The sequence below is a fragment of the Cryptotermes secundus genome, unplaced genomic scaffold (genome assembly GCF_002891405.2).
Source record: "Cryptotermes secundus unplaced genomic scaffold, Csec_1.0 scaffold17, whole genome shotgun sequence".
Classification (NCBI taxonomy): Eukaryota; Metazoa; Arthropoda; class Insecta; order Blattodea; family Kalotermitidae; genus Cryptotermes; species Cryptotermes secundus.
The window spans coordinates 219,158-245,897 of record NW_019729207.1 but is presented as its reverse complement, the minus strand read 5'-3'; the positions used below and the strand labels follow the sequence as shown (position 1 = coordinate 245,897).

Sequence of the window (26,740 nt, the reverse complement as noted above, 5' to 3'; positions counted from 1 at the left end):
TATTAAGAACGGACAATCCGCACATACACTATATACTACTCGTATAAGAATGTGTTTGACTTATAAAATTTAGAGGTATTTGTTAAAATGGTTGCCGGTTGAAGAAAAAGTGAAGATGGGGCAACTGTGAAGTTCTGTGTGGTGTGGTTGGTTTAGAACTAGAATGCAAATATAATAGACACAATATTGTTGCATGTGGACCCATTGCTAGGCAAGGACCGCGAAATAAGCAACTATACAACAGCCGTTGCTAGGTAACGGCTCCGCCAACAGACACGAACGCAGCAATTCCACGGCAGCAGAGGAGCAATGATTTGTACTCGTTCCATGCCGAGATGTTATAAGCAAAACAAGTTAGTGCAGTCAGTGAAGCAAACGGAAAAAATATCAGTAACACGCTATATGTGTGATACGTATACTCGAAGAAAGGCCAAGCATAGTCATAGGAGACAGACCCGTCTTCTTGTCAGAGAGGGCGTTACATAAAGACTATGACAGCAAGAGTTCATTTGAAAAAAGAATCTGATCGTAAAGGGGCCCATATACGTACGAGTCTGGCTTGCTAGTCAGGCTCGGCGAGCTTGTCTCGGGAGCCGGGCTCGGATTAATTTCACCACACACGCTGACTCCCAGCTTTGCTCGTACATTTCAGTATCCAGAATGAGTTCATCGAAGCAAGTTGCAGCAGAGATGAATGCGGTGTGTTCGGGAGGAAAAGGAAGGAAATGTGGGCTAAGAACCTGTTGTTAAGTAGAGACAGATTTACACATTTAAATTTACTGAACTTTATTAGAAATGATAGACCTGAAGACTACAAAAACTACTTCAGAATGTCAGATGAAAACTTTCAGGTAATGTTCGAATACTCTGTGCTGCGCATCTGCCACAGAACGGGCAATTCACGGTGCTCTTCTAGANGGAGACCCACACACGGACGAGTTTTGCTCATTGGAACCCGAATCGGACTCGCGAGCCAGACTCCTACGTGTATGGGCCCCTTTAGTCTCAAGGGGCTTGGCGCCAAGACGAACTGATTGGCTTTAAACCGTCAGACGTAAAGTAGTAACTTTGACTTTCACAGTCGGTGAAGTGAGGAGTTGGATGGTGAGTCAGTCAGTGATGCTGCAGTACAGTCGTTGTGAGCTGTTTCTGAGAGAAGCTTGGTAGCTGGGGCACGGGGATAATTCGGGAACCCAGAGAAAGCGAAACTCTGCCATTGAAAGCCGCTACCGAGCAATAGCTACGAGTAGTAGAGACTAACAGACTGAGAACACTAGTCCGTGTGTGACAGTTATTTGTGAACTGTAGTCACGAGTTTTGTGTTAAAACGTTCAATAGATCGATTACCAATCCAAACCTGGGGTTAAGTGCGGCCAGAGTGTAATGATGTCAACCTCACCGCCATCTGTGAGCCGATTGTCTGCAGAATGCTGGAGCCTCTACGCCTCACAACCGTATGGGCCTCCATGTCTTGTTACAGGGATCGCTTTACTTAACCTCACCGCCATCTGTGAGTCGATTATCTCCAAAATGTTGGAGCCTCTACGCCTCACAACCCTATGGGCCTCCATGTCTTGTTACAGGGATCGCTTTACTTAATCTCACCGCCATGGGTGAGCCGATTGTCTACAAAATGTTGGAGCCTCTACACCTCACAACCCTATGGGCCTCCATGTCTTGTTACAGGGATGGCTTTACCTGTGTACTTTATAGTGAAGACCAAGTCTGTAACATATTACAATGTGTTGGTGACGTCAGCCATTTGCTGTTAATAACCCATCCAGCACGCAAAGTAGAATCGATATGACGTTTATATTGACCTTGTTTCATTAGCACGAAGCATTTATGCATAATTCGGGCTGTCTAAAGATTGGCTGTAAACGCAGGAGAGGTGAGTAGCAAGAAGGGCTGGAAAGCATAGTTCACAATGCACTGACCATCCCACAGTGTTCAGTGATGTATGCAGACATCGTGCGTACAGCCCGTAGTGTAGGTCCCTCCATCCATGTGCCAACATGAAGCGAATGCGCTGTTTTGTGTACATACTCCGTGGATATTCCGAATGAAGTGTAGTTATTACGGCTTTCAGATTCTTTGTTTCGGTATTCAGTATTATTCAATAAATCATCAGTGGATATTTCTACTTCAGACTTTATACAAATTACGCCTTTTGCTCTGTTTCAATTCATGATTAATTTCTGATCAAAGATAGCTCAGTCAGTATAGTGACTAGGATACGTACTAGGCGACCGAAGAATCAGGCTCAGCTACCCCCCACCCCCCGGCAGAGGAAGTTTTTACTGTTCTCTACATCGTCCGTATCGGTTTTGGGATCCATGCAGTCTCCTGTCTCATGGGTACGAGATTATTATAGCAGAAGAAATGAACCTGGGCGCTCATCATCTAGCGCGAGGTTAGGAATGTGTGGAACTATACCTTCACTCCCTTTACTTTATTTTTCTTACACATAATCATCGTTCCGTAAAATTCATCTCGCGTTTATTTTTCCATCTCTGCCGTCCTCCAATTGAGCCTTTTCCGAGTGCAGGATTTGAGGTTCTAACAGCGGTGGTATTGAAGAGTTCCATTTTCTGCGATACAACTCTTTTTTCCAAGACGTTTTCATATAAAAATATTCTATGTTCATTCCGTGTCTTCCCAATCGTAACAACACCTCCAGCTCATGCTAACATCCTGCAGTTCACTGTTCTAACAATAGCAGGTGTCCAGTGATGAAGATCCTTGGCATGTAAAATCCTAAACTGTTTTCTCCTACCCTCGTACTAAGAACTTGAATGTCTTCCTGAAGACTTCGTTTTATGATGCCCTATAATTTAAGCGTAGTGGCTCGGTTTGCTACCAGCTTCATGCTGGTTTCTTGCTTGGTTTCGACTCTGAAGATGGTGGCGATACGTTCCTCCGAAACGTAGGTTAGTTGCTTTTCATAACCACCGGTGTGAGGACCTCAAATCTTACATTGATTATACTTCTGAAAGTTTCCACAGACACTATCGGAACTAGGTGCCAACTGCTGATGTCAATAGTTAAGTTTCCTCAAGATTTCAAAATTACTTCAGTACAAGGATCAGTAACTTCGTTGTGTGCAATTTTAGAGAACGCATTTCTCTCAGTGGGTTCTCTGATCATGATGACGCTAAACAGCAGTAAAAAATATGACGATATTACAGAGCTGTTGTTTATATCGAAGGAAGTGTGTCATAAACCAATGGTTCCCAACCTATTTTTTCTATAAGAAGAGGGCCCAGTATTGGGCCGCAACCCGGCGGTTGAGAAACACTCTAGAAACACTAAACCTAGTGCATGCGCGTCCAACAGTGTGCAGCTGTGGATACTTCTAACTTAGGGCAATTTAATGCGGTCTGATACCTACCGGTGTTGCCCTGACTATAATACATTTCATGTGTCTGAGTGTGGATTTTTTGTTTTCGAAAAATGTATTAAGTTCATAAAAATTAAAAAATGCCTGAGAAGCACGAAATTTTCGGAAATTTAAATAATGGGGAAGTGGATATATGGACCCACGTTTTCTTGACCTCGGTGCTAGTTGGAGGTGATTGGTCAGCTTCACGTCCCGGCCACTTTATCCTCTGAGAAAGATCCCCGGAACTCATAGGATAGGTGGATAGGTGGCTAGGTGGGTCCCAGAGCCGATCTGGGTGACATGGAAAAGTGAAAATTCCGTACCCTACCGGAACTCGAACTCCGAACCCTCGATCGTCCAGCTCATAGCCAGTCGCACAAAAAAAAAGAATAAAAACGGAAATTTGAAATTGTCGCGAAGAGAAACAAAGAAAGAACGTTGAATCTACTAGTTGCCAAGCGGTTAGGAATTCATTGTACGCATGCGCTAAACTACGGTTTGAACTCTTTTTTTTTTTTAACTGGTGATCCGTGGTACGTAACACGGATCATTATAAGCAGGTCTGAAACGCTGTATTCCACGTAGGCGAGTGCGAGGTATGCCGGCAGGCAAATTTAAATTGGGGCATTTTTTATCATATCGGTGTAATGGACATTATATAACGTTTGGAATTTATTTTGAACCATTACACTATGTCTGGTTTATCAAATAAAGTCGTATTAATAACAGGTAAAGTTGAAAGGTTGGAGGAAATGTATTGTTACTGTCAATATCTTTAAGAAAAAAACGCAACAGGTATACGAAGTCAGTCAAATAGAATAGAGCATGAATTGTGTAGTAAGGTAATATATTAATTAAAAGTAATCAAACACTACTTATTATGTTGTTCATTATACGGTAATTTACACAGAAAGCAAAGCTTTCTATTCAGTTTTTGTGCTTGTAATATGAATCTAAGTGGACGGCTGTTTGCCATATAAACGAAAAAATGCACATAAGACACATGGTAGGAGACAGTATTACATGATTCCACACATGCAAGGAAAATTGTTATAGCAAGTCATAAGTGAGATTAAATAAGGATAATAATACAAAATATGAAAATACATAATCTGTCCTGACCTTATAGCGCCCACACGGATTGCAATGTCTTCAATATCTGTAAATAGAAAAGAAGATTCATAGAATTATTTTGTGAATGAATACTTAGATTAAATTTCAATGAGTTATTAAACCAATGTAGGACCTGCAACACTTGCAAATAAAAAATAAAAAGGCCTTTGATTACATACTTTTAAGTTTACTCATGTAAATATTTATTACATGGAGATTAAAATACTTTATCCAGTTGGCAGAAATTGAATTTACAACTTTAGGAAACTTGACCGTTATGAAATGTTATATATTTATATACATTTGTGTATATAAATGATTGTAACAATTCTAGTTAGAAGAAACAGTGACAGGGAAGGAAGAATATTGCATCCTGCCTCATGATTTATAGCAGGATAATAAAGTGGAAACCCTGGTGGGAGATCCTTTGTAGGGTTCATTCACTGTAAACTATTTAACACAAATTTGAGTATATTAAAGGCCATTTCATTATGATGCCTGTGGAATGGGTTGATATATGGTGAGGAAGGAACTGGTCTAGCTCCTGCATTTGTATTGACAATACATGAGGTTCACTGGAACGATTTTCAGCTTAGCATCACTGGTTATGGAGCCTAACCTCTGCTTATGAAAGTGCAGAAAAATTACAAAGGCTTTTGTTAGTTGTGTTATCAGTGACTTGATTGTGTTTGTTGAGGTTGCTCAGTATAGTTATTGAAGTCATATGTAATGAGCAAGTTGGCTCTGCTTTGTATTAGGACATGTCAGGTTTGACTCTTGGCCGTGACACTATCATTAGTGAAGTGTTCCTTGATTTTCCTTCGTTCCTCCAGGCAAATGTCAGTGCCTACTTTTCTTCCACCTGCTTTCTAATTCATTGTTCATTGTACCATTTGATGCAGTGGAACGAGAGTTTCTGACAGTATCTTAAAATAGACAATAAATAAATAAATAATCAGGTGATATGTGAGAGCAGAATTCATGGAATCGCTGTTGCATGTAGGCGCAAGCTCGGGTATAGGCGCAGGGGCAGCTCTTCATTTTGCATCTCTTGGATGTCGCCTTGCCATATGTGGTCGGAACAGAGAGAACTTGCAGAAGATAATGAAGCAATGTATCGACTCTGGATTGCCAGACGAAAAGGTAATTATCCACAGTTTATTAGATTTGAGGTTGTTGCCGTAGTGACCACAAAGAGTACTGTCTTCTGGAATGTAAGACCTTGTAGTCTGATAGAAGCCCACTGAAGTTTTGGAGCAACATATGACCCCTCCAACTTCATGGTATAAGAGTAAGGTAAACAAGAAACCAAAGAGAAAACAAACAGCAAGCTTAACTTTCTTCACTTACTCATTCACCCTGAAGATGGATGCAGTATCTCTGAAACTTCAGCAGACGTTTACTGGAGTACATAGCATTACATGCAAGAAGATAATACATATCATATCCACAGTTTGCCTATTGATGAATGTTACATTTTGAAAATAGTACTTAAATGTTTAACATATATTGGTATTCCATCTTTTGTGTATTTTGTCATTTCTTTCTGGTCTTAGATTATGAACATACTGGGAGATGTGTGTGTCGTGGCAGACTGCGAACGTACCATGAAAGAAGTTGTTGAACGCTATGGTCAACTTGATGTTTTGGTGAGTTTATTTAGACAATGTTATTTTTAGCTGCTACAGATCACCTTAAGCATTATAACCAAGGAAGTTTTTTATCAGATGTTCCATTCCTGTAGAATACTTTCCACATATTATCAATCATATTTATAATATCTGTATACATTTAAAATATTAATGAAGTTTAAAGTTACCATCTTTGGTGTAGTCTGATAGATATATACCAACATTTCAGATTTAACTTTATGAGTTCAGTCCTTATATATGTGCTTGTCCTTCGTAGATATGATGGGTGGAGGGCAAATATTTGTATCTATATAAAGGTAGTTAGTTAGCTATTTGGAGAGGGTGGGTTTCCCCATGCACTTAGACCTGTATTGNGAGGCTCCCACATTTTCTAGACAGACAGCTCAAGGATGGCTGTGAGGTCAGCCTTACGTGCCGGCCGCCCTTTACGCCCAAGAAGATTCCTGATTCTCATTTCTGTTAGGGGCTGAGTTGACCCCTGGNATGAGGTGGGAACGTTACCTCTAGACTACGGAGGCCGCTTATATAAAGGTACAGTAGGTAAAGCTATCCCTGTAAGAGGCCGTGAAGGCCCGTAAGGTTGTGACATGTTGAGGCTCCCACATTTTCTAGACAGTCAGCTCAAGAATGACTGTGAGGTCAGCCTTATGTGCCGGCCGCCCTTTACCCCTAAGAAGATTCCTGATTCTCATTTCTGTTAGGGGCTGAATCGACTCCTGCGTCATAGTGAGGCTGGAAGGATTAGGTCAATTGAAAAATCCAATAAACTCATCAGAACCTGTGACCTTCCAGTTTGTAGCATAGTGCCTCAACCAACTATGCTACCACATACCCCCTTTTGTATCTGTATGTTGGAAAGAAATATATATATATATATAATGTGAACCACTTATAGGTACTTACAGTACAATGCAACCCCACAGAGCATTAAAGTTGGCCAGCCTTGCTCTGTTACATTACAACTGAAACATATAGTAAATACTTTATATACATTTATATTGTAGCGTGCATGATGTGAGACGAGATAGCGCAGTCAGTGTAATAACTGGCCGTGGGCTCGATGGCTGAGAGGTCAGAATTGAAGTCCTGGTAGGGGCAAGATTTTTCTCCTTTCCATGTCATCCGGACTGGTTCCGGGACCCACCAAGCATTCTATACAGTGGGTACGGGGGCCCTTTCCCTGGGGTAAAGTGGCCAAGGTGTGAAGCTGAACACTCACCCCCAGCTAGTACTGAGGTTAAGAATATGTTGATCTATACATCCACTCCTGAATCTTCTTGGTACTTGGTATAGTGCTTAGTTAAGTACAGGGACAGTTTTGCCTTTATGGGGCCGGGGGGGGGGGGCGATAACTGCGAAGGGATAAGTATCAGCTTACAGTTTAGGCCGCGCCATAGCTCAAGTGGTTACTCACTGGCTTAGCGGCCTCCATAGTCTAGAAGTAACGTTCCCACCTCATTACTCGTAGTACGCGGGTTCAAATACCCGGCGGAGGTCGTCGAATTTTTAAGGGCGGAAAAATTCAGGGAGCAAGTCCTCCGGGAGGGACTTTAAGCTGTGTGTCCCGTGTCGTAGCTTTACGGCACGTAAAAGAACCTCATACCTCCAAAGGAGGTCACTGAGCCAAAATTGCGGACGTTTCCCGCCCAACAGCAGTCACTAATACCTCCGGTAGATGGGGGAAGCATTATAGATACCTCTCAGCCAGTAGAGCCGGTCTCGCTAGCTGGGCGGGACTGATGGTAAGCACCAATACCGGTAGGATATAGAGACTGGTAGAAATCATAGAGGGAAGCACAATGGACCACTACAGGTCTAAGTGCATGGGGAAACCCACCCTCTCTAATAACTAACTAACTAACTAGTCACTGGCTTCCCACTACAGTGGCCTGGGTTCAAACCCGGTTCTGGTCAAGTGGGATTTGTGGTGGACAAAATGGCGCTGGGGTAGGTTTTCTCCGGGCACTTTGGTTTCCACTGCCAATCTTCATTCCACCAAATTCTGCATCATCATAATCACCTGAGGCAGGTACAATCAGCTTACAATGAGCAGTTCCAAGTGAATTTAATGATTATTTATTACAGGAGAAGAATTCATCCCAGTTTGAATTGTTCTGTTTATAAATCCTCCTACAAAATGATCCTGTTGAGTAAACCCTCATGCATGCATTTAACTTAACATGAATTCAACCATAGACACTTGCCAAGAAGATAAATCAATAAATAACATAAGAAAAATACATTTTTATTCCCCCCACCACCTTTGCAAATAGTGTGTTAGCAGAGGAGGAAGTCTAGTCTTCAGAATTTCTGGGATAAGTGGAGAGTGTTCATATTTATGATTTCCTCTTCTATTCTTCCATTCTATCTCTCTCTATTTTTATGCAGTTAAAAATAAAATTATTGTACATTTCACTTGTATTCATTCATTCATCAGTAATCTGTCAGACAACAGGTCCACAGTCTCTTCCAAAACAGTTCCTCCACTTAATGCGATCTTCTGTTTTTGGAAAGAGACTATCCAGGAAAAGTGATAATGTTATAGTTTTTCCATTTGCTTTCCACATCGCAGTACAACAGCCATTCAAACCGCTCTGGTCACGCCTGTTGCTATACAAACTTGAACCATCTCGAGCATCATTTGCCCTGTGCTTCAAGTCGCTTCTTCCGGCATCAGTTTTTGGTTTTCGGTGTCTCTCTTCATCTGATGCCTACCCTTTGACCTGTCCAGCAAGGGAGGCCATGCCAGTAGCTACGCTATCGCTGGTATAGCTCTCAGGGTCCTTGGCATACTCAAACCCCCTCACCCCTCACTTGTATATGTACTCTTTATTACATAAAGGGAGGAACACAGACTGAGGGTATTTGAGAATAGGGCGCTGAGGAGAATATTGGACCGAAGAGAGATGAAGTGGCAGGAAGTTGCAGAAAACTGCATAATGAGGAGCTTCATAACTTGCACTCTTCTCCAAGTATAATTAGAATGATAAAGCCAAGGTGAATGAGATGGGCATGGCATGTAACAAGAGTGGGGGAAGAGGAATGTGTATAGGACATTGGTGGGAAAGTGAGAAGGAAAGGGACCACTAGGAAGACCAAGACATTGTTAGGTGGAAAATACTAAAATGTATTTTAGAGAAATAGGATAGAATGGTATTGATTGGATTGATCTGACTCAGGATAGGGACCAGTGGAGGGTTCTTCTGGACAAGGTAATGGACCTTTGAGTTCCATAAAATGTTGAGAAGTTCTTGAGTTGCTTCACAGCTGGTGGCATCTCGTGAAGAGCTCAGCTCCATGAAATTATTTATGTACTCTTTATTGTATAAATACGTATTACAGCATAAAAACAAAAGCATATGCTGTATGTGCAGTTTAAGAGTTTTTCAAGGGTAATTCTGGCTCTATGCTATTTCGGGTTTATGCGCCATCATCAGAAAGTGATCTTCACATAAGCTGGGGCTCTCCTGCACTTTACAGTATTTTTGCTGCTTAAAGTTTTCAGATGGTTGGATCTTTCATCATCTGTCACATGTTCCCTACGAGCTTGAGATCACTGAAGTCACACAGAAACCTCTCCTCTTGTGGTGGTTATTCTCCATAAACATGCCATGACATTTTATGAATGTTAGTAGAATTTTTTTCCCCAATTTCACTAAAAGTTTCTCTGTTCTAACAGTTCATCATTTGTGTTTTTTAAGGAACAAACAAAAGATTGCATCACAGTGATACATGCAGTAAATTGATTCAGTGTTGCACAATCTGTACAAGTGTCATCATTAAAGGTAAGGTAAAGCTATCCCTGTAACAGGCCGTGGAGGCCCATAGGATCGTGAGATGTTGAGGCTCCAACATTTTCTAGACAATCGGCACACAGATGGTGGTGAGGTTGTCAGCCTTACGCCCCAGCCACCCTTTACCCCCAGGAATATTCCTGGTTCTCATTTCTGTTAGAGGCTGAGTCGACCCCAGGGCCATAGTGCGGCTGGAGGGATTATGTAAATTGAAAAAATCCACCTCATCAGGATTCAATCCCACGACCTTCTGACTTGTAGCATGGTGCCTCAACCAACTATGCTACCATGTGTCATCATTGCTGAATAAAAACCTTAATATAGTCATTCATCGGACCTCCTACCCACCTAAAATTATTAATGCTTTACAGGTCAATTCAGCTGGAATCCAAATTCCTGGAAGTATTGAGACAGCTAAAGTGGAAGATTATGACAAACAGATGAACACAAATGTGCGATCACTGTTTGTTTTGACACAACTTGCCGTTCCCCACCTCATCAAGACAAAAGGAAACATTGTGAACGTATCAAGCGTTGCAGGACTACGATCAGTAAGTAGCCTTTGAGTACGTCACTTTGCCTCACAGGATCTTGATGAAAATTTGTATTCTTCTTACTGCTCATGTTACAGTGAAACCTGTATTAGTTGCCTCTTCGTTGCCTCAGCATTGAAGTGTTCTGTCTCTGCTTCTGGGCTATAAATGGCATAATGCACTTCTCTGATTCTCCTTATTGTGTTGCACTGTCTTCAGTACTTCCATAGGGTCACCTTAACACGCAAGTGTCAGATGTTGGAATGTGCTCTGTCACTAACTTCAAACCCAGTTTCCTAAAAGTTGGTGCTGATGCATATGATTCAGTCCCCTATTCAAGTGATGGCTTGCCTAGTCCATTATTCATTTTATGTCAGTTGTTAAATAATTTCAAGACTGGGATTATTATTATTATTATTATTATTATTATTTTGGAGGGGGTGGGTTTCCCCATGCACTGCGACTAGTTGTTAATCTATTGTGTGTCTTCCTTTAATTAATCTACCAGTCGCCATGCCCTTCCAGTACTGGTGCTCGCTATCAGCCCCGTTCTGCCAGCGAGGTCGGCCCTCTCTGGCGGTGGTCCTCGATACTTCCCCATCTACCGGAGGAATTGGAAACTACTTGGGCAGGAAACTTTGCCTAATTTTGCTCAGAGTCTCCTAGGGACATGAGGATCTTTTACGTGCCGTAAATCTATGATGCAGGACACATGGCTTAAAGTCCCTCCCGGAGGACTTGTTCCCTGAATTTTTCCGCCCTTAAAAATTCCATGACCTCCGCTGGGTTTGAATCCACGTACCTTGAGTCATGATGTGGGAACGTTACCCCTAGACTACAGAGGCCGCGAGACTGGGATAGTAACGGCCTTCAGAATTAGAAACCAGTTTTTAATGTTCACAATTGTTGAGTCTGACACTCTGGAGTGATAAGCAAGTGTTCACTGGCTAACGCCTTTGTGTATCAAGCCCAGGCCTTCTTTTTTACTATTGCATTTAACTTCTTTTATTTTGAACCCATTGCACAGTTTTATTAATTAACATACTTGCACGGTGCTCTATGTGGACCCCTGAAAAAAGAATTATATAATATGGTCATGTGATTTAGTATGACTAGAGACAGGGTTTGGATTGGTAATCAGATTTATTGAACACTTATGCTTGTAACTACAAATAACTATGACAGTCTCACTGAGTTATATGCTCAGAAGATCAGCACACATAAAGCCTTCTCATCCTTCACTAACCATTACTTGGTAGCGGCTTCCAATGATGGATGTTTCCCTTTTTCTGGGTTCCCAAACTGTTCCAGGCCTCAGCTACCAGCTTCTCACTTCTAACAGTTGTAACTCTCAACTGTCACTGGACTTCTAGTCCTTGTTATATAGCCCTGGCATGGACTGCACAGTAAATGTCTCTTTGATTATTTCATGTGCTCTCATTGCCAGGGAAGTTATATGCCCACAGAGCTGTTCCCTAGCAACGGCTGTTATATTGTCGCCTATTTACACAGCTGTTACTTGGCAGTGGGTCTACATATCTAGGCAATGGTTCAAATTTGGGGGGAACTGGTATGCTTCCCATGCTACTGTGATAGGTATTTTCATATTTACAGTGTTTTTGAATGAGGTCAGTGCACCTTCTGATGGCCATGAAGGCCAAAACATGTAGTGGAGTGGCGAATTTTAAAAGGATTTAATTTTAGCTATGGATATTGTTGCATGGTGGATGGTTAACAGAACTTTAAATAAATGTTATGATAATTTGGGCCCCCTTTTAAAATTTGAACTCTTTTACATGACCTTTCATTCTTTTGTCTTCAGTTCCCCGGTGTTCTTGCTTACAATATGAGTAAGGCGGCTGTGGACCAGTTCACCCGCACAGTTGCACTGGAACTGGCAGGCAAGGGTGTGCGAGTGAATGCCATTAATCCTGGCGTGATTGTTACCGAGCTTCACAAACGAGGAGGCATGGGTGAAGAGGACTATCAACAGGTGAGCTGTGGGATTATATGTTCCCTATTGTTGCACAGAAATCATGTGCCCATACTGGAAGCAGAAGCATGGCAGAGCATGTCGGCTGTACAGAGCACACAGTGACTACTTGATTGAGTCTGTTACTGTTCACAGCTCACAGTGCAGGAGTTAAGACTCCCTGCACTGTGATGCCTCAGCATCCTGCTTAGATAACTGTTCCTATAAACACATCATTCATACATCTTAATTATACATAACCTTGCTGATTAATGGTCGTCTAAATGTATTTCTTCTTCAGCCTCACGCAGTCTTACCATCCTCTACAATTTCCCTTTATATTTAATAATACATATTCGTATTTTCAATCAATGATCTTTATTCTTGCATCCTACTACCCTCAAAATATCTGTTTCTGCAGTGATATTCCTAAACTTCTTGTTCAAAATCTCCTCCCTCCAAATCTCTCATCTTTCACATGTCTACATGTGGCCCTGCTCTCTCTCTCGTCTACACGTGGAGCACTTCCCTGGAGTGCCTAGGTTACAACTGCCTGGAACTTTTATTGGCCTTTCCCGTTCTTCAGAAAAAAGTAGACTTACAAGATCATGTATTGAAGGTATATTTAGGGACCACCAACACAATTGATTATAAACCAATGTTAAAATATTTAATATTATTTTATTTTTGCCTCACTACATTTTGATCTATAAAGATTATCATCAGGCGATTTTTTAATTCATATGTCATTACTGAATTATCAAATTGGATCCATTTTATCAATAACGTTATAATGTAAATTTTAATTTTTAAGTTTTTGTATAGCTTTATGTCTCAAATAATGTGTGCTAAAGTTAAAATCTGGTAGTTTAATAAGATAAAGAGAGAATTCTTATTTTTCTAATTTTTAAATATTTGAATTGGGGGGTGGGGATGTGTAGGGTGCCAATTGTTACGTAGCGTAGATGAGCTTTGTGATTTCTTGATGTTTTTTAGGCATGTGAAATCTGGGATTTTAGTATCAGTTTACAATAAATTTTTTGTGTTCACAGCCGCTAAGGTGTCTATATGCATTTCTCCCTCCATTCTACTTTTTTACCAATTTATTACTCCCCAAAATTTCGTATGAAGAAGGCCTTGCTGTTGTCAGCCATCACAAACTTGCATTTCTAGGTAACAGATATTCAAAAAACATTCAACTTTTGTTAGTAAACTTTTGTTTTTGTAGAGTGTAAGATGAAAGTTAGTATTACAAAATTTGTATTGACGATAACTTATTAACATTCCTGTCAGGTAGGTACAAATTATTGTTTATCAACAGTTGTGACATGGTGAAGGTGTGAAACTTTGAGTTTATGACTCCTAAATTAAAGTAGGCAGAGTCTGTACTTAAGAATATATGAATGAGTCAAAAGATTCACGGAGGAGGGAGGATTATTAGACGTTTGTTTAAGGGGCAGATTGATCAGCATATCTGGGAATGAACAGGAACAAGAAGAATTTAAGTCCAAACCAAAAGATTCTCTTCAGATATCAGATCTTGTGGACTCTTGAAGCAAATGCATTGAAAACTGTGCCCATTACATTCCAAAATGAGATGTTCAACTGTATGTGATTATAAAGGGAGGTGACACCGTGTAGTCTGGTACATCATTGTCAATATTTCAGAGGGACCTGCTGCTGGAAATAATCAGATTACTCAGGTTTTTCTTGGCTTTTCTCACTCCCTGTAGGCAAATGATGAATTATTCATCAAGTTAGACCATGTCTACTTTCTACAGCCTTTTAAATTCATTATACGCTATCATCCGGTCTCTCAACACAATATGGTCCAAGCTACTGATAACATTATTAAATCTACACAACGTGGCATCGCATCCAAGAAAGCAGCAAGCTTCATAGTCTCTGTGAGAACCTTGAGTCTCTGTATGAATATTTCTCAAAACTTGGGATGAAATAGCCTGTAGGTTTTCTAATTATTGTTATTTATCAGGCAGAAATAGGGTATTTTAAACCCTCCAGTACTGTGTGTGGGGTCTGATGGCCAGGTCTTGACTTCTGGGAAGCAGTATTAGTATTGAAAGAATGCTATTTCAAGTCAAGCTGGACCCTGCACATGTGCCCTTAGATTGGTTCAGTGAATAACCAATAAATGTTGTCACGTGTAGGGAGGTACTCATGACGAAATGATGGGTTCTAGTTTGGATGATTGGATTTATTAGCAGCTTGGTTACACATTCTTTTAATTACACTCAAATTACAGCGCTATCGCTGATATACACACTACATAACCCACTGTTACGTGCACATACTCTAGTCCTCTCCTGGTAATGCAATTAAAACACAGGAACTAGTACTTCATATCACTCCAGATATCTCTGCACCACAGCACACACAAAGTCTTCTAAATCACACTTGAAATCCTCACAGGGTGACCTCCTGTATTCTTCTGTATTCCATAAGCGTGCTTCTCTTGTAACACGTAACTCACTCTGAGAAGTGACTCCAGCTGACTTCTTATGAATTCCAGTTCCTCCTATAAAGCCTCGCTCGGACAAATGGAACACGCAGCTTGCCCTCTGTTGTGTAATCACCATGTTTAGAGAGGCATTGCTAGGCAACACTGCCAAGAGATGTTTATTGCAACACTGCATAGCAACCAGGCTTGATTCGGCTCGACTCAGCACGGCACAGAGAAAACACTGCTTTCCTTATTGTTGCATAATAGCTGTGTTAACAGATATCCGTGGCTCATCGATTCCTGCATGGCATAAATACGCCACAGTATTGTCACATGTATGAGTGTGATGGGATTTGGACCAGATAATTGACTTACAAACTCACGACTCATAAGTATAAGTAATTACAGAGCCACCACTAAACTCTACAATTCACAGATCACCACAGCACCTGCTAAACCTTTTCTAGCCTGCTATGTCTTCACCAGCCGTTGCCTAGCAATGGCTTTTAACATTGGAGATTCTTCAGCTGCACGCACTCAGTCCTCTCTTCACAGCCTCTTGTACAGAACTCATCTTTCAAGTAACTAGCTCCCAGGCTGTTGGTCATCCACACCAGCCTCCTAGTCTTCTATGCAAACAGCCTGACTCTTAACTGACAACTGACTAAGCTCTAAACCTTGTCACATTTATATCCTCTCAGCATGGACCACTGTAGAAAACGCCGGTTCCACTGTTACAGCCCAACACTTGCATTATTCATTTCCACGGGAACATGTTTACCGAGCCGTTGCCTCCAAACAACTCTGGTATACCTGCTCATCTTGTGGTCATTGAATAGCGATGGCTCTTCATGCCACAAGATTAATACTAGGTGGTTCAAATATGACTGGGACTGATTTTTTTTTGTAAACAAGCCACACTGTGCATCAGCTGTGCGACCTTGAGAGAGTGAAGCCACAACCTCCACCCTCCCTCCTGTTAGGGTTAGAACCTGTTCAGTCCTGTCTGGAAGTTGCTAGAGTGATGAGTGAACAGAAGGTACCACGGAGCATGGAACAACACATTGTGATCAAATTCCTCGTTGGAGAAAACGTCCCGTCCGCTGAAATTCACCACAGACTCCAACAACAGTATGGGGAAGAGTGTCTCTCACGGACCCGTGTGTTTGAGTGGTGTAAGTGCTTCAGAAAGGGCAGAGAGCACGTGCAGAATGAACCGCATGATCATCGGCCGCGAACATCCATCACCAAGCCAAACATTGATCGTGCAGATGCACTTATTCGTGAGAATAGGTGCATCACTGTCAAGGAACTTGGAGCAATGCTGTCCATCACTGTTGGTAGTGTAGAAGACATCATGAAATACCACCTGCACTATCGCAAGGTGAATGCACGGTGGGTACCACGCACTTTGACGGACGTGAACAAAATGGTGCNAACGTTCTTCTGGGACTGGCAGGGGGTTATCCATGTAGACTTTCTGACAGATGCCAGAACAGTCAATGCAGCTTATTACTCTGACCTCCTGGCAACAGACGTGAAGGAAAAGATCGATCCAAGCGGAAGAGAGGTGGAAAGCGGGTAGCCTTCCTTAAGATAATGCACGCCCCCATACGGCCAAAACAACAATGGAAACCCTCCAGAAATTGAAATGGAACCTTCTGACACATCCGCCGTACAGTCCCGATTTGGCACCAAGTGATTTCTACCTGTTCTGAAGGCTCAAATCAGACTTGCAAGGCATGCAGTTTGTGGACAACGACGCCGTCATCCAGACTGTTCGGGAGTGGATACGCCGCCAACCACAAAACTTTTTTGAAAAGGGCATCAGGATGCTTCCAGAACGTTCGAAAAAATTTGTTGACTCCGGAGGGGAGTACGTTGAAGACTGACATGTGCAAGTAAGTGTTTGGCAATTTTCGTTTAAAAAAAAAATCGGTCCCGGTCATATTTGAACCACCTTCTAAAATGGGACTTTAATGAATGGGTCCGTCTAGCAGTAAAACTATGGGCTGGTATTCGGGGTGGGACGGGTGCTCTGTTTGAATCTCAGCTGAGATATTGCCTGTCCTGGCTGAGGTTTTTCATGGGACACCTCAGTGCCTTGAGACAAATACCAAGATAGAGCCTTGATTAGACCATGACTACTTCCTTCCAAATCCCTTTTAGTTCACAATGTATCAATCATCCTGTCATTCAGTCTCAATACTGACAGTGTTTTGTTTATAACCAACTACGAGAAGTGAAGTTGAAATAATTGTGTGACCTTCAAGATGTTCACAGGTGGCAAAGAAGATGCTGTCTGTTTGGATGTGATGTCATGAAATATCTACCAAACTACAGTGTATCACATCCAAGAAAATGTGAATCTTCTTTTAAAGATTAATTTTTTCATATTTCAGTTCCTGGATCGATGCAAAACTACACATGCATTGGGACGTGCTGGAACTGTGCAAGAAGTGGCAAAAGGTATTGCATTTCTAGCATCGGATGATGCATCCTTTATTACTGGTGAGACTCTCTCTGTTGATGGAGGGCGCGGAATTATGTGTCCTCGTTAATGAAACCTGAAAGCTATCAGGAAAGGAAAAGGCATGTTGATGCAGTCATCAGGTGTTTTGAATTATAAAATTTTGTATTCTAATATACAATAAACAGGTTATTAATCTGGGATCAGACTTGGGACATAACATTAACCCTTGCTTGGGTGCATGCAGTTATGAGATCTTGTGAACATGGTAATGAACCTTTGTTTTCCATGAAAGGTAGGGAATTTCTTGACCGGCCAAATAACTGTTGGCTTCTGAAGTAATTTGGTGGTTCATTACCACAGGAGGTAATTGTCTGATACAAGCTAATTTCAGCAATAGCTATCAGCATTGCACTCAGTATTGCTTAGTATTATTTTTGTTACTTTTGTAATCTGTTGGAAGAATAAAACACTATTATATGATTTTTATTTTGAAAGCTTTTGTGACTTGCACATGAAGCATGTACTGAATGTTCAGAATGGGGCAAATATAATTTCATTTATACGGGCCACATTCTGAAACTTAACGTTATTGTAGCCTGTCGAAGTTTTAATAACACATTCTCTACACTTCCAGATTAAGGATACTACTAAGGAAACATATGTTAAAAAATACTTTAAAATTTTTCATTCTCTGTGGGCTAGTGGTCAGTATTCCTGGCTACAGATCCAGAGGTCTGGGTTCGATTCCCAGAGCTACCAGATTTTTTCTGACAAGTAGTGGGTCAGGAACGGGGTGGACTCAGCCTCGTGATGATAATTGAGGAGCTATTTCAAGGAAATAGCGGCTCTGGTCTAGAAAACCGAAATTAATGGCCATGGGAATTCATTGCACTGACCATGCAACACCCTCTATCAGCAAAAGTTGGCACTAAACTTTGCCAACAAGCGGCGGTCGCTTGGTTGGTATAGTTAACTTGAGTTTTTTTTTAAGTTAAATAATCTTTCTACCATCATGGAAGCTTGTATTGGTGTGGAAGCATTATATACTCTGTGTTTGAAACTGGGCATTCTTATTTATTTTTATTATAAAATAAAAATTTACATTTTATATAAATTTATGTGGGAAGCCAGGATAGCTGAGTCAGTTTAGTGACAGGCTATGGTCTGGACAGCCAGGGTTCAGTTCCTAGCAGGGACAACAGATTTTTCTCTACTCCACAGCATTGTGACTAGTTCTCCTCAGCCTCCTATCCAGTGATTACAGGGGACTCTTTTCCCAGGGGTAAAGTGACCAGAGTGTGAAGCTGCATCTAGTACCAAGATCATGAATGGTTGAGCTATACCTCCACTCCCCATCACATCTGCATGGTGCAGTACTTAATTAAACCCAGGGGTGACTTCACCTTTGTAAAATTAAATTCAGAAAGATCAGTCTCCCGGGATGTGAGACCTTACAGTTTAGTAGACAGGTACGATCATTTCAGAGGAGCCTGCTCTGCATGCATCTTATGCCTGAAGATGGAGACAGCTTGTTCCTGTGTACCAGTCTGCACATTGTCACTTCCCAGAAGACTGTGATTCCAACATTCACTGCCATGAGAGTGTAAATTTCACAAATTCAGAAGGCTTATATATATATGTTGCTCCTATTAAAATACACTAATATTCCTTGTGTTGTTCCTGTGGATTTTGTTAACAGCTCTTGTATCTGGATCCGCTAGCTTCCGGGTGATGTTTAATCTGGAAACAGATTACTTTTATGTGTTTGTACCATATTCTAAAGTCGGGTCAGAGAAAGAATGAACACAGTTTCTCGCACACACATCTGCATAGTAGGTACTTCCCCCCCTCCCACCAGTTGTCACTTGTATTGTGACCTTTATTCTGTGCCTGTCTTTTGCATGTCCTGTTTGTTGTTGGTGTTGACAGAGAGTAGGTGGGGTGCGGGAGAAGGAAGTTAACCAGTCCACACCATTCTTGTTCAATCTTTGCCTGACCTGAGTGTAGTTATTGGTATTTGCTTACACAAAACTGTAAAGACTGTGTAAAAGCCATGTATCTTACCTCTGTTTAAGGTTATGTTTGTCATAATGTTGGCAGTTTTACTGTACATTTCAGTTTTTCTTCAATAAACATATTGCATCATCAGCTGTAGTCTGTATTTTTTTTCTATCACTGGCTCTACAGCCCCTGTGGACCCTGGCCTGTTCTTTCAGTTGCAGGATCAATTTTACAGATGGTAGGACTTCCTGGACAAGTGATCAGCTCATTGCAAAGCCTTTACCTAAGCCCAGGACTGCAAAGACGCAGAATAAACATATACATGCACCAAACATCGATGCCCTGAGTGGGATTCGAACCCATGATCCCAAGCAAGTGAAGACAGTTCATGCCTTAGACTGCTCAGCTACTGTGACTGGCTACAGTCTGTGTTGTATTTCATCTTTTTGCACTATACATTTTTGTAGGAAGTCCTCTGGCTTCAGCATGGAAGCATTTTCATTTATGTTATGTTTTGAAGGAAAGTGTTGACATTCTCACAGCAATTGCTATGAAGTGTACAATCTTCAGGACATAATGGTATGTAATTTGATAGGAGTCCACTATTTGTTTCAGAGGAATGTACTGCTTGCTGCCTATTTTTTTCCGTTGTATGTTCCTTGACTTATTTTTCAATCCTGAAGGTGACGAGATGTTCCTCTGAAATGTCAGTGAACTGTACAGCATTACAGTCCAGAGTGTGCTCTTTGAAAGCTCCTATGTGCACTTGTTGCTAGAAGAAAACCAGATGCATTTAAGATGCAGAATTCATAGCGGTGAATATTCAGATTCTGTTCTTCTAAGTTTTGACACTGTAGTATTGTTGGTGGACACCATCGTTTTGGAGGAAGCAAGTTTCTCTGAAACATTTATATTTGTTGACGTTGCTACATGGTGTCACAAACCAGAGACCACAGTATGAATTTAAGGAACTGTTTCTTGTTTTAGAATATAGAGGTTTGTCATATTTATAAAACCACTGTGATTCTAAAATCAAATAGTGACTTGCAAAACATCACTTTTATTTAAATGGAATATGATATTTTTTCCCCGCATAATTTTAGTGGGTTAATATTTTAAGACACAGAATGTGCCACCATTCATGCCATATCACTCGGTCGTGATAATGAGAGGAGTGGGGGAGACATGTTTTGAGATCAGTAGTTGTGCGCTACACCAAGTTTGGCCAGAGTACTGCTGAAGTTCTCTCACTCACTCACGGAGCTGAGCCCTTCTTGAGAAACGGCCAATTGTACAGCCACTCAAGAACTTCCCAGCATTTTATGGTACCCAAAGGTTCTTCAGCAGTTTATTCCTTGGATAAACTGCCAAATATATTAATCAGAAACTGTAATTCTCTATGAAGAAACGCTGTATGTGATGAAGTTGGAATGGTAAACACAATGAGTGTAAGAAGGAAGAAATGTGAAACATGTTACTATGTCCACAATTTTATGCTTTGGTAGGAACTATATTATTTTCTCATAAGTGACTATAGACAGGGTTTGGATTGGTAATCAGACTTATTGAATATTTACAGATCATACCTACAAGTAACTGTAATACTATCATTAATTCACACACTCTTCAGTTCACTACAGCACTTACGAAGTCCTCTCAGTCTGTTGTGTCTTCACCAATGGACATTCCCTGGGCTGACGTCCTTGCAGGCTGGTGGCCATCTCACAGCAACCTCCTACTCTTCTAACTGCCGTCTCAACACTTCTTTCAAGATGGGAGCTGGCCCTCGGTACATAGCCTCAGAACAGACCGCACAGGAAACACCGCTTCCAACAGTTATTCAATTGTTGCATGTTACACAGCAGTTACCTAGCAACTGCTGTTTCTCTGGCTCCACAGTTCTTGCTTTGAGCAAATATGCCACACTATGAAGTCTTCTCGGATGATCAGCAACGTGAACGATAGAACTCTGACACATTCTCTTCACTCTTGCGCAGCTGATCATCTTAGCAGGAGGTCATCTTTGATTCAGAGTTGTCTTCCATTTGGGTAAATATGGTAGGAACGTCTTGACTGTGTCTTAAGATCTGTGCAAAGAAAATTAAGTCTACTTTGTTAGCTCTCTCCTGAGCAAAAGGAGGAAGAGAAATGTATCCATGGTATGGCTCTGTGTACTTTGATATACTTTATTGGCATGTATATGGACAGAAGTGATGTGATGCTTTGTGGGCTTGTTACCACAGAGAAGTCTGCAAAGGTAAAATAACCAGACATAAGAAGTATCCTAGAAAACGAATCACAAAAAAGTGGGTTATGTTTCTAAACATTTTCTTTCAGGAAGATTACTGTCTCCTGAGATGTGATAATGTGTAGATATTAGATTAGATATGTAGTAGATATTTACAAATGTTTTGGAGGAACAGGTTAGAAGTAGAGATGGAGACAGTGTGTTGCTCTAAAACACTGGAATACATGTACCAGACACAGTTGTAACCCAGAAGACCACTGCCATCTAAATCTCAGGTCTTGAACTTTGTGGCTTGATGATATTGTAACATGTGGAGAGTCGTTGCTAGGTTAGGACACAGTACAGAACTTATCGGCTTGACAGTGATTGCATACACAGCAGAGGAACATGTCATGTCCTCATGACATCATGCAACAACAGAAAAGGTGCGGGAAACTGTGTTGCCACACAGTCCAGCACCAGGCGGACAGTGCCACTGCACTGGAACATGTGATATCACCCACATCAACAGAGGAACAGTGTTTTTTGTTGAGCCCTCTCCAAGGCCATATCACTCGGCTGACCAAGTGGAGGGAATTGAGTTGGTTGGTGAGTGAGTTATTCTCACAATGGCACATAGAAGGGTTCGGCATTTGGAAGCCTGTCAGTTCAGCTTGGGAACTATAATGAGATAGGTGACAGCCAGCAAGGACGTGAAGCCATGAAAACGGAAATTGAGGGATCTGTGGCTTTGGAAACCATTACCAGACAATGACTGGTGAAGACACAGCACACTGAAAAGACATAGTACGTGCTGTAGTGCATGAATTAGAGATAGTGCTATAGTTACTTGTAGTTGCAATCTGTAAGTGTTCAATAAAATCAGTCACCAATTCAAACCTTGCCTATAGTCACACTCCATAAAATTGTGACAGAATATTTTGGATGGAAATCTCATGCAGACCACACACCTTCATGAGATAACTCATCCAAACTGCAGGAAGAAAGGAATTCTGCTTAAGACAGTTTGTCCCATTGTTCATTTCAGAGAGAATGTATATCCATACACATCGGGCAGGCGGGGGTGCAGATGGGCAATGCATGCTGGGAGCTGTATTGCCTAGAACATGGAATTCACCCTGATGGGCAGATGCCCTCAGATAAGACAATAGGTTACGGAGATGATAGTTTCAACACATTCTTCAGTGAAACAGGCACAGGGAAGCATGTGCCTAGGGCCGTGTTTGTGGACCTAGAGCCTACAGTGGTTGGTAAGTTGGTGATGCATCTATATATATATAATAAAATAGTAGCCACAGTTGTTCGTTTTCTGATTCTTTTTTTTTGTTACGTTACCTCACATGGGTTGCATCATGATATGTTCCAGATGAAGTGAGAACTGGAACCTATAGACATTTATTCCACCCAGAACAACTCATCACAGGGAAGGAAGATGCTGCCAACAACTACGCCCGTGGACATTACACCATTGGTGAATATAAATATTCTCTCTGTTGGTTATAGATTAGGGCACATGGTAGTATAGTTGGTCGAGGCTCTCTATGCTACAATCCGGATGGTTACGGGTTCAGTTCGCAATGAGGTCATTGGATATTTTTCGGTTGTCCTAATCCTTCCAGCCGCACTATGGCCTTGGGGTTGTCCCATCCTCAACGGAAATGAGAACCAAGAATCTTCCTGGGGGTAAACGGTGGCCATCTGGCACATAAGGCTGACAGCATCACTGCCATCTGTGAGCTGATTGCCCAGAAAATGTAGGAGCCTTGACATCTCACAGCCCTATGGGCCTGCATGTTCTGTCACAGGGATAGATTTACCTTCTTTTTATATCAGTTATACATGAAACACATACACACAAAATTAAACCTGGTCCGAGGGAAATGGGAGTTGTGAGACAGGGCAGCCCATCTTCAGGGATGCAGTAATATTTTCTGAAATAGGAGGAAGAGTGAGTTTTTGTCTTTGGTTTCTGTTGCAGGAAAGGAGTGCATAGACCTGACGCTTGATCGCATTCGCAAGATGTCAGATCAGTGTAATGGACTCCAAGGTTTTCTTATCTTCCATTCATTTGGTGGTGGGACTGGTTCTGGGTTCGCATCCCTCCTAATGGAGAGGCTCTCGGTGGATTTTCCCAAGAAAAGCAAACTCACCTTTTCCATCTACCCAGCCCCACAGGTAGAAGCCTGACAGTGATGGGTATGAGCCTCCACCAAGTGATACAGCAACAGCTGGAAACCTTTGATGAGAGTACAGTAAATTGTAATTTCATGCATTGCAACTGAAGCAGCAGTTGTGACCATATACGTATATGAACGTTTCTGCATATGATGCTTATTTTTGAGGTATGAAATTAAATTTCAGCCTCATAGTGTGTAGCCTGAGCAGTGTTTGCCTTAATGTTTGTCAGCATGTTTTTACCTTTTCCTTTTAAACCAAATTTGAAATAGTTCAGTTAGTTATGTGAGGACCGTAGGATAGCAGTGCTCAACTACAGTATTGCAGTCGGTGTTGTAGTGTTGACCTTTGCTGAAAAGAGGTACTTGCAAATTACTATTATTATTTTGATTATTCTATCAAATTGTTTTCCAGAACTTCTCAAATTCGTAGTGAGCATGTTCAGTAAAACTGTGAATACAAACCACCTCTTAATGGCTGTAATGTGTAGGAGTAGATCAGTGGAAGACATATCCATAAAAAGCATAGAGAGATACTGGATCATTGAATTTCTCCTTTAAATTTTTTGGCAGGCATTCCACTTCAGAATTAAGTGTAAATACCTGAAGAACATATTGATTTAATATCAATGCGAGAACAGATTTTAACAGTTGTATTAAATTACTGCGTCTGTATAGGATCAAAATATTTATCGTTGTGTTTATGCTATAAAATGTGTTATGATATACGAGGGGCAGTCAAAAAGTTCCTGGAATGGTGGTATAGCACTCTAATGATAGGACATACGGCAACGCTTACCTAATCACCTTCAAAGTAGGACCATTGCGCGTGCACACACTTGCTCCATCGATCCTGCCATTGTTGGAAGCAGCAGTGGAAGGCTTCTTTTGGAATCTTCCGGAGCTCAGCCGTCACATTTTATTTGATTTCCTCCATGGTTGCAAAACGTGTCCCCTTGAGGCCCATTTTCAGAGTAGGGAACAGCCAAAAGTCACTCGGAGCGAGGTCATAGAGTGCGGTGGTTGGGTGATGACAGCAAACAAGCGATGGGTGGCTCAGCCTGTTAGTGTGATGCAGAAACCACTGTCCCTGCCACTTGTCACGCCGCTTCCTCCAAACTGCATAGCGCAACCTCTGCAAAACTTGCACTTAGAAATGGCCAGTAACAGTCTGTCCAGGCGGTACAAACTCATGGTGCACCAAACCGTCGATGTCAAAGAATGCAATGAGCATCACTTTGTCTTTGGATCAGATGAGGAATGATTTTTTTGGCCGGGGAGACGACGCTGTGTGCCACTCCGATGACTGCATCTTCATCTCCAGGTTGTAGGCAAACACCAATGAGAATCTTTTTGAGAAACATCGGGTCCTGCGTACTTTTGTCAAACAGATCGCCAGCGACCATCATGTGACATTCCATCTGATCTGTGGTCAGCTGCCTCAGAACAAACTTCGCCCTGACGCATCTCATCTTCAAATTATCGGACAAAATGGCATGAATGGATCCGTGAGAGATACCAACTTCTTGCTCCAACTCCGTGATGGTCATTCTTCAATCAAATCGAATCAGTTGTTGCACTTTTCCAATCATTTCTTTGGTTCTGGATGTCGAAGGTCTCCCGCTGTGCTGGTCATCCTCAAATATCTCCTGCCCATTCTTAAACCGGGAAAACCAGTCGTTAACTATGGATTTCTTTAGTGCTGTATCACCATAAACTTGCTGCAGGGCCAATTATGTCCTGAAGCAGATTTTCCAAATTTTCACGTGAACATGATGTTTGCAAGCTGTTTGAACTGTGACATTGTGCTGAATGACCAACACTCACGTCTAATTCAAACAGAACAGTAACGACACTGCACACTGAAACCTGCCCAGACCTGTTGCAGCTGTGAGCAGACATGCTGAGCTCCCCACCACAACAGTGTGTGCGCTATCTTATCGCTTGTTCTCCATCTGCAGGGGAATTCCTGGAACTTTTTCACTGCCCTACGTAGGTGTAACAAGCTTATTCATTCTGGTCCATCACACTAGTCCATACTATAGCGTTATTTGATTACACCGTCCAGTGTGACTCAAAAGTTCATGTATATATTTATGATAAGTTTACATGTTTCGGTCAATTAATGACCATCATCAGAAAACAACAAACAATGAAAGGAGAAACAGCTCAACAACAAACACAGACTCTTAACCAATTATATATAGAAAAAAAAAAAAACACTGCCCAGACCTCCAAGGGTGGCAATCTACCCAATCTCCTGACGATAGAAGCGGAAGAAGACATGAACCCCAGTGGTTTAAGATTTTAAATATTAAGAGGTTTATTAATATATTAACTCACCACATTTTAGCTTAATTTAAAATCTTTGTATGTAAAACTTTGGACAACTTTGGACTTAATGAACTATATTTATGTAATGGTAGTTTCCTCAAGTGTTGCTATTTGCCTTCTGAAGATGGTCATTAATTGACTGAAACATGTGAAGGCATCATACATATATGAGGGTTGGAACTTTAATAGTGGAAACTATTTATTTACAAGTGATACAAAATAGATGCATGTTTCGAAGTTTTACTGCCCTTCAGTGTAGTCACCAGCATTGTGTACAACCCATTGCCAGCGATGTGGAAGTCGTAGGATACCTTCAGCAGCGCCTGTTGTGTTGATATTTCAAATGGAGCGGTCTACTGCCTGAAGAATCTCTGGAACAGTTCTGAAGCAAATGCCATGAAGTGGTTCCTTCATCTTAGGAATCAAGTCGAAGTCTCAAGGGCTTAAGTCTGGGGAGTATGGTGGATGGTACAGCACTTCCCAGCCCCTTTGATCAAACAAATCAGCCACAGCTTGCCATTTCTGCATTTCCATCAAATCACACAGAAGCCATCGCGATGCATTTTTTCTCATGCCCAGGTGTTCCTTCAGAATGTGAAGCAC

General features: G+C 41.5%; 1 protein-coding gene across 5 annotated transcripts in view; it reads left to right on the top strand.

Annotated features, from left to right (window-relative positions):
• Nucleotides 1-26,740, top strand: part of LOC111865355 (tubulin alpha-1C chain) — a 55,891-nt gene that overhangs the window by 10,589 nt on the left and 18,562 nt on the right. Inside the window, exons 1-5 of one of the 5 annotated variants that reach the window (XM_023853301.2) lie at nt 12,380-12,467; nt 17,310-17,376; nt 22,657-22,879; nt 22,996-23,100; nt 23,608-23,804. In XM_023853301.2, the coding sequence (XP_023709069.1) occupies nt 17,335-17,376; nt 22,657-22,879; nt 22,996-23,100; nt 23,608-23,804 (567 nt within the window). In that variant the 5' untranslated portion in view covers nt 12,380-12,467; nt 17,310-17,334. Of the gene's footprint in view, nt 1-3,958; nt 4,112-12,379; nt 12,468-17,309; nt 17,419-20,047; nt 20,197-22,656; nt 22,880-22,995; nt 23,101-23,607; nt 23,805-26,740 lie in introns of those variants that run through there. The other 4 variants (XM_023853304.2, XM_023853302.2, XM_023853305.2 and 1 more) reach the window with 4 other exon arrangements.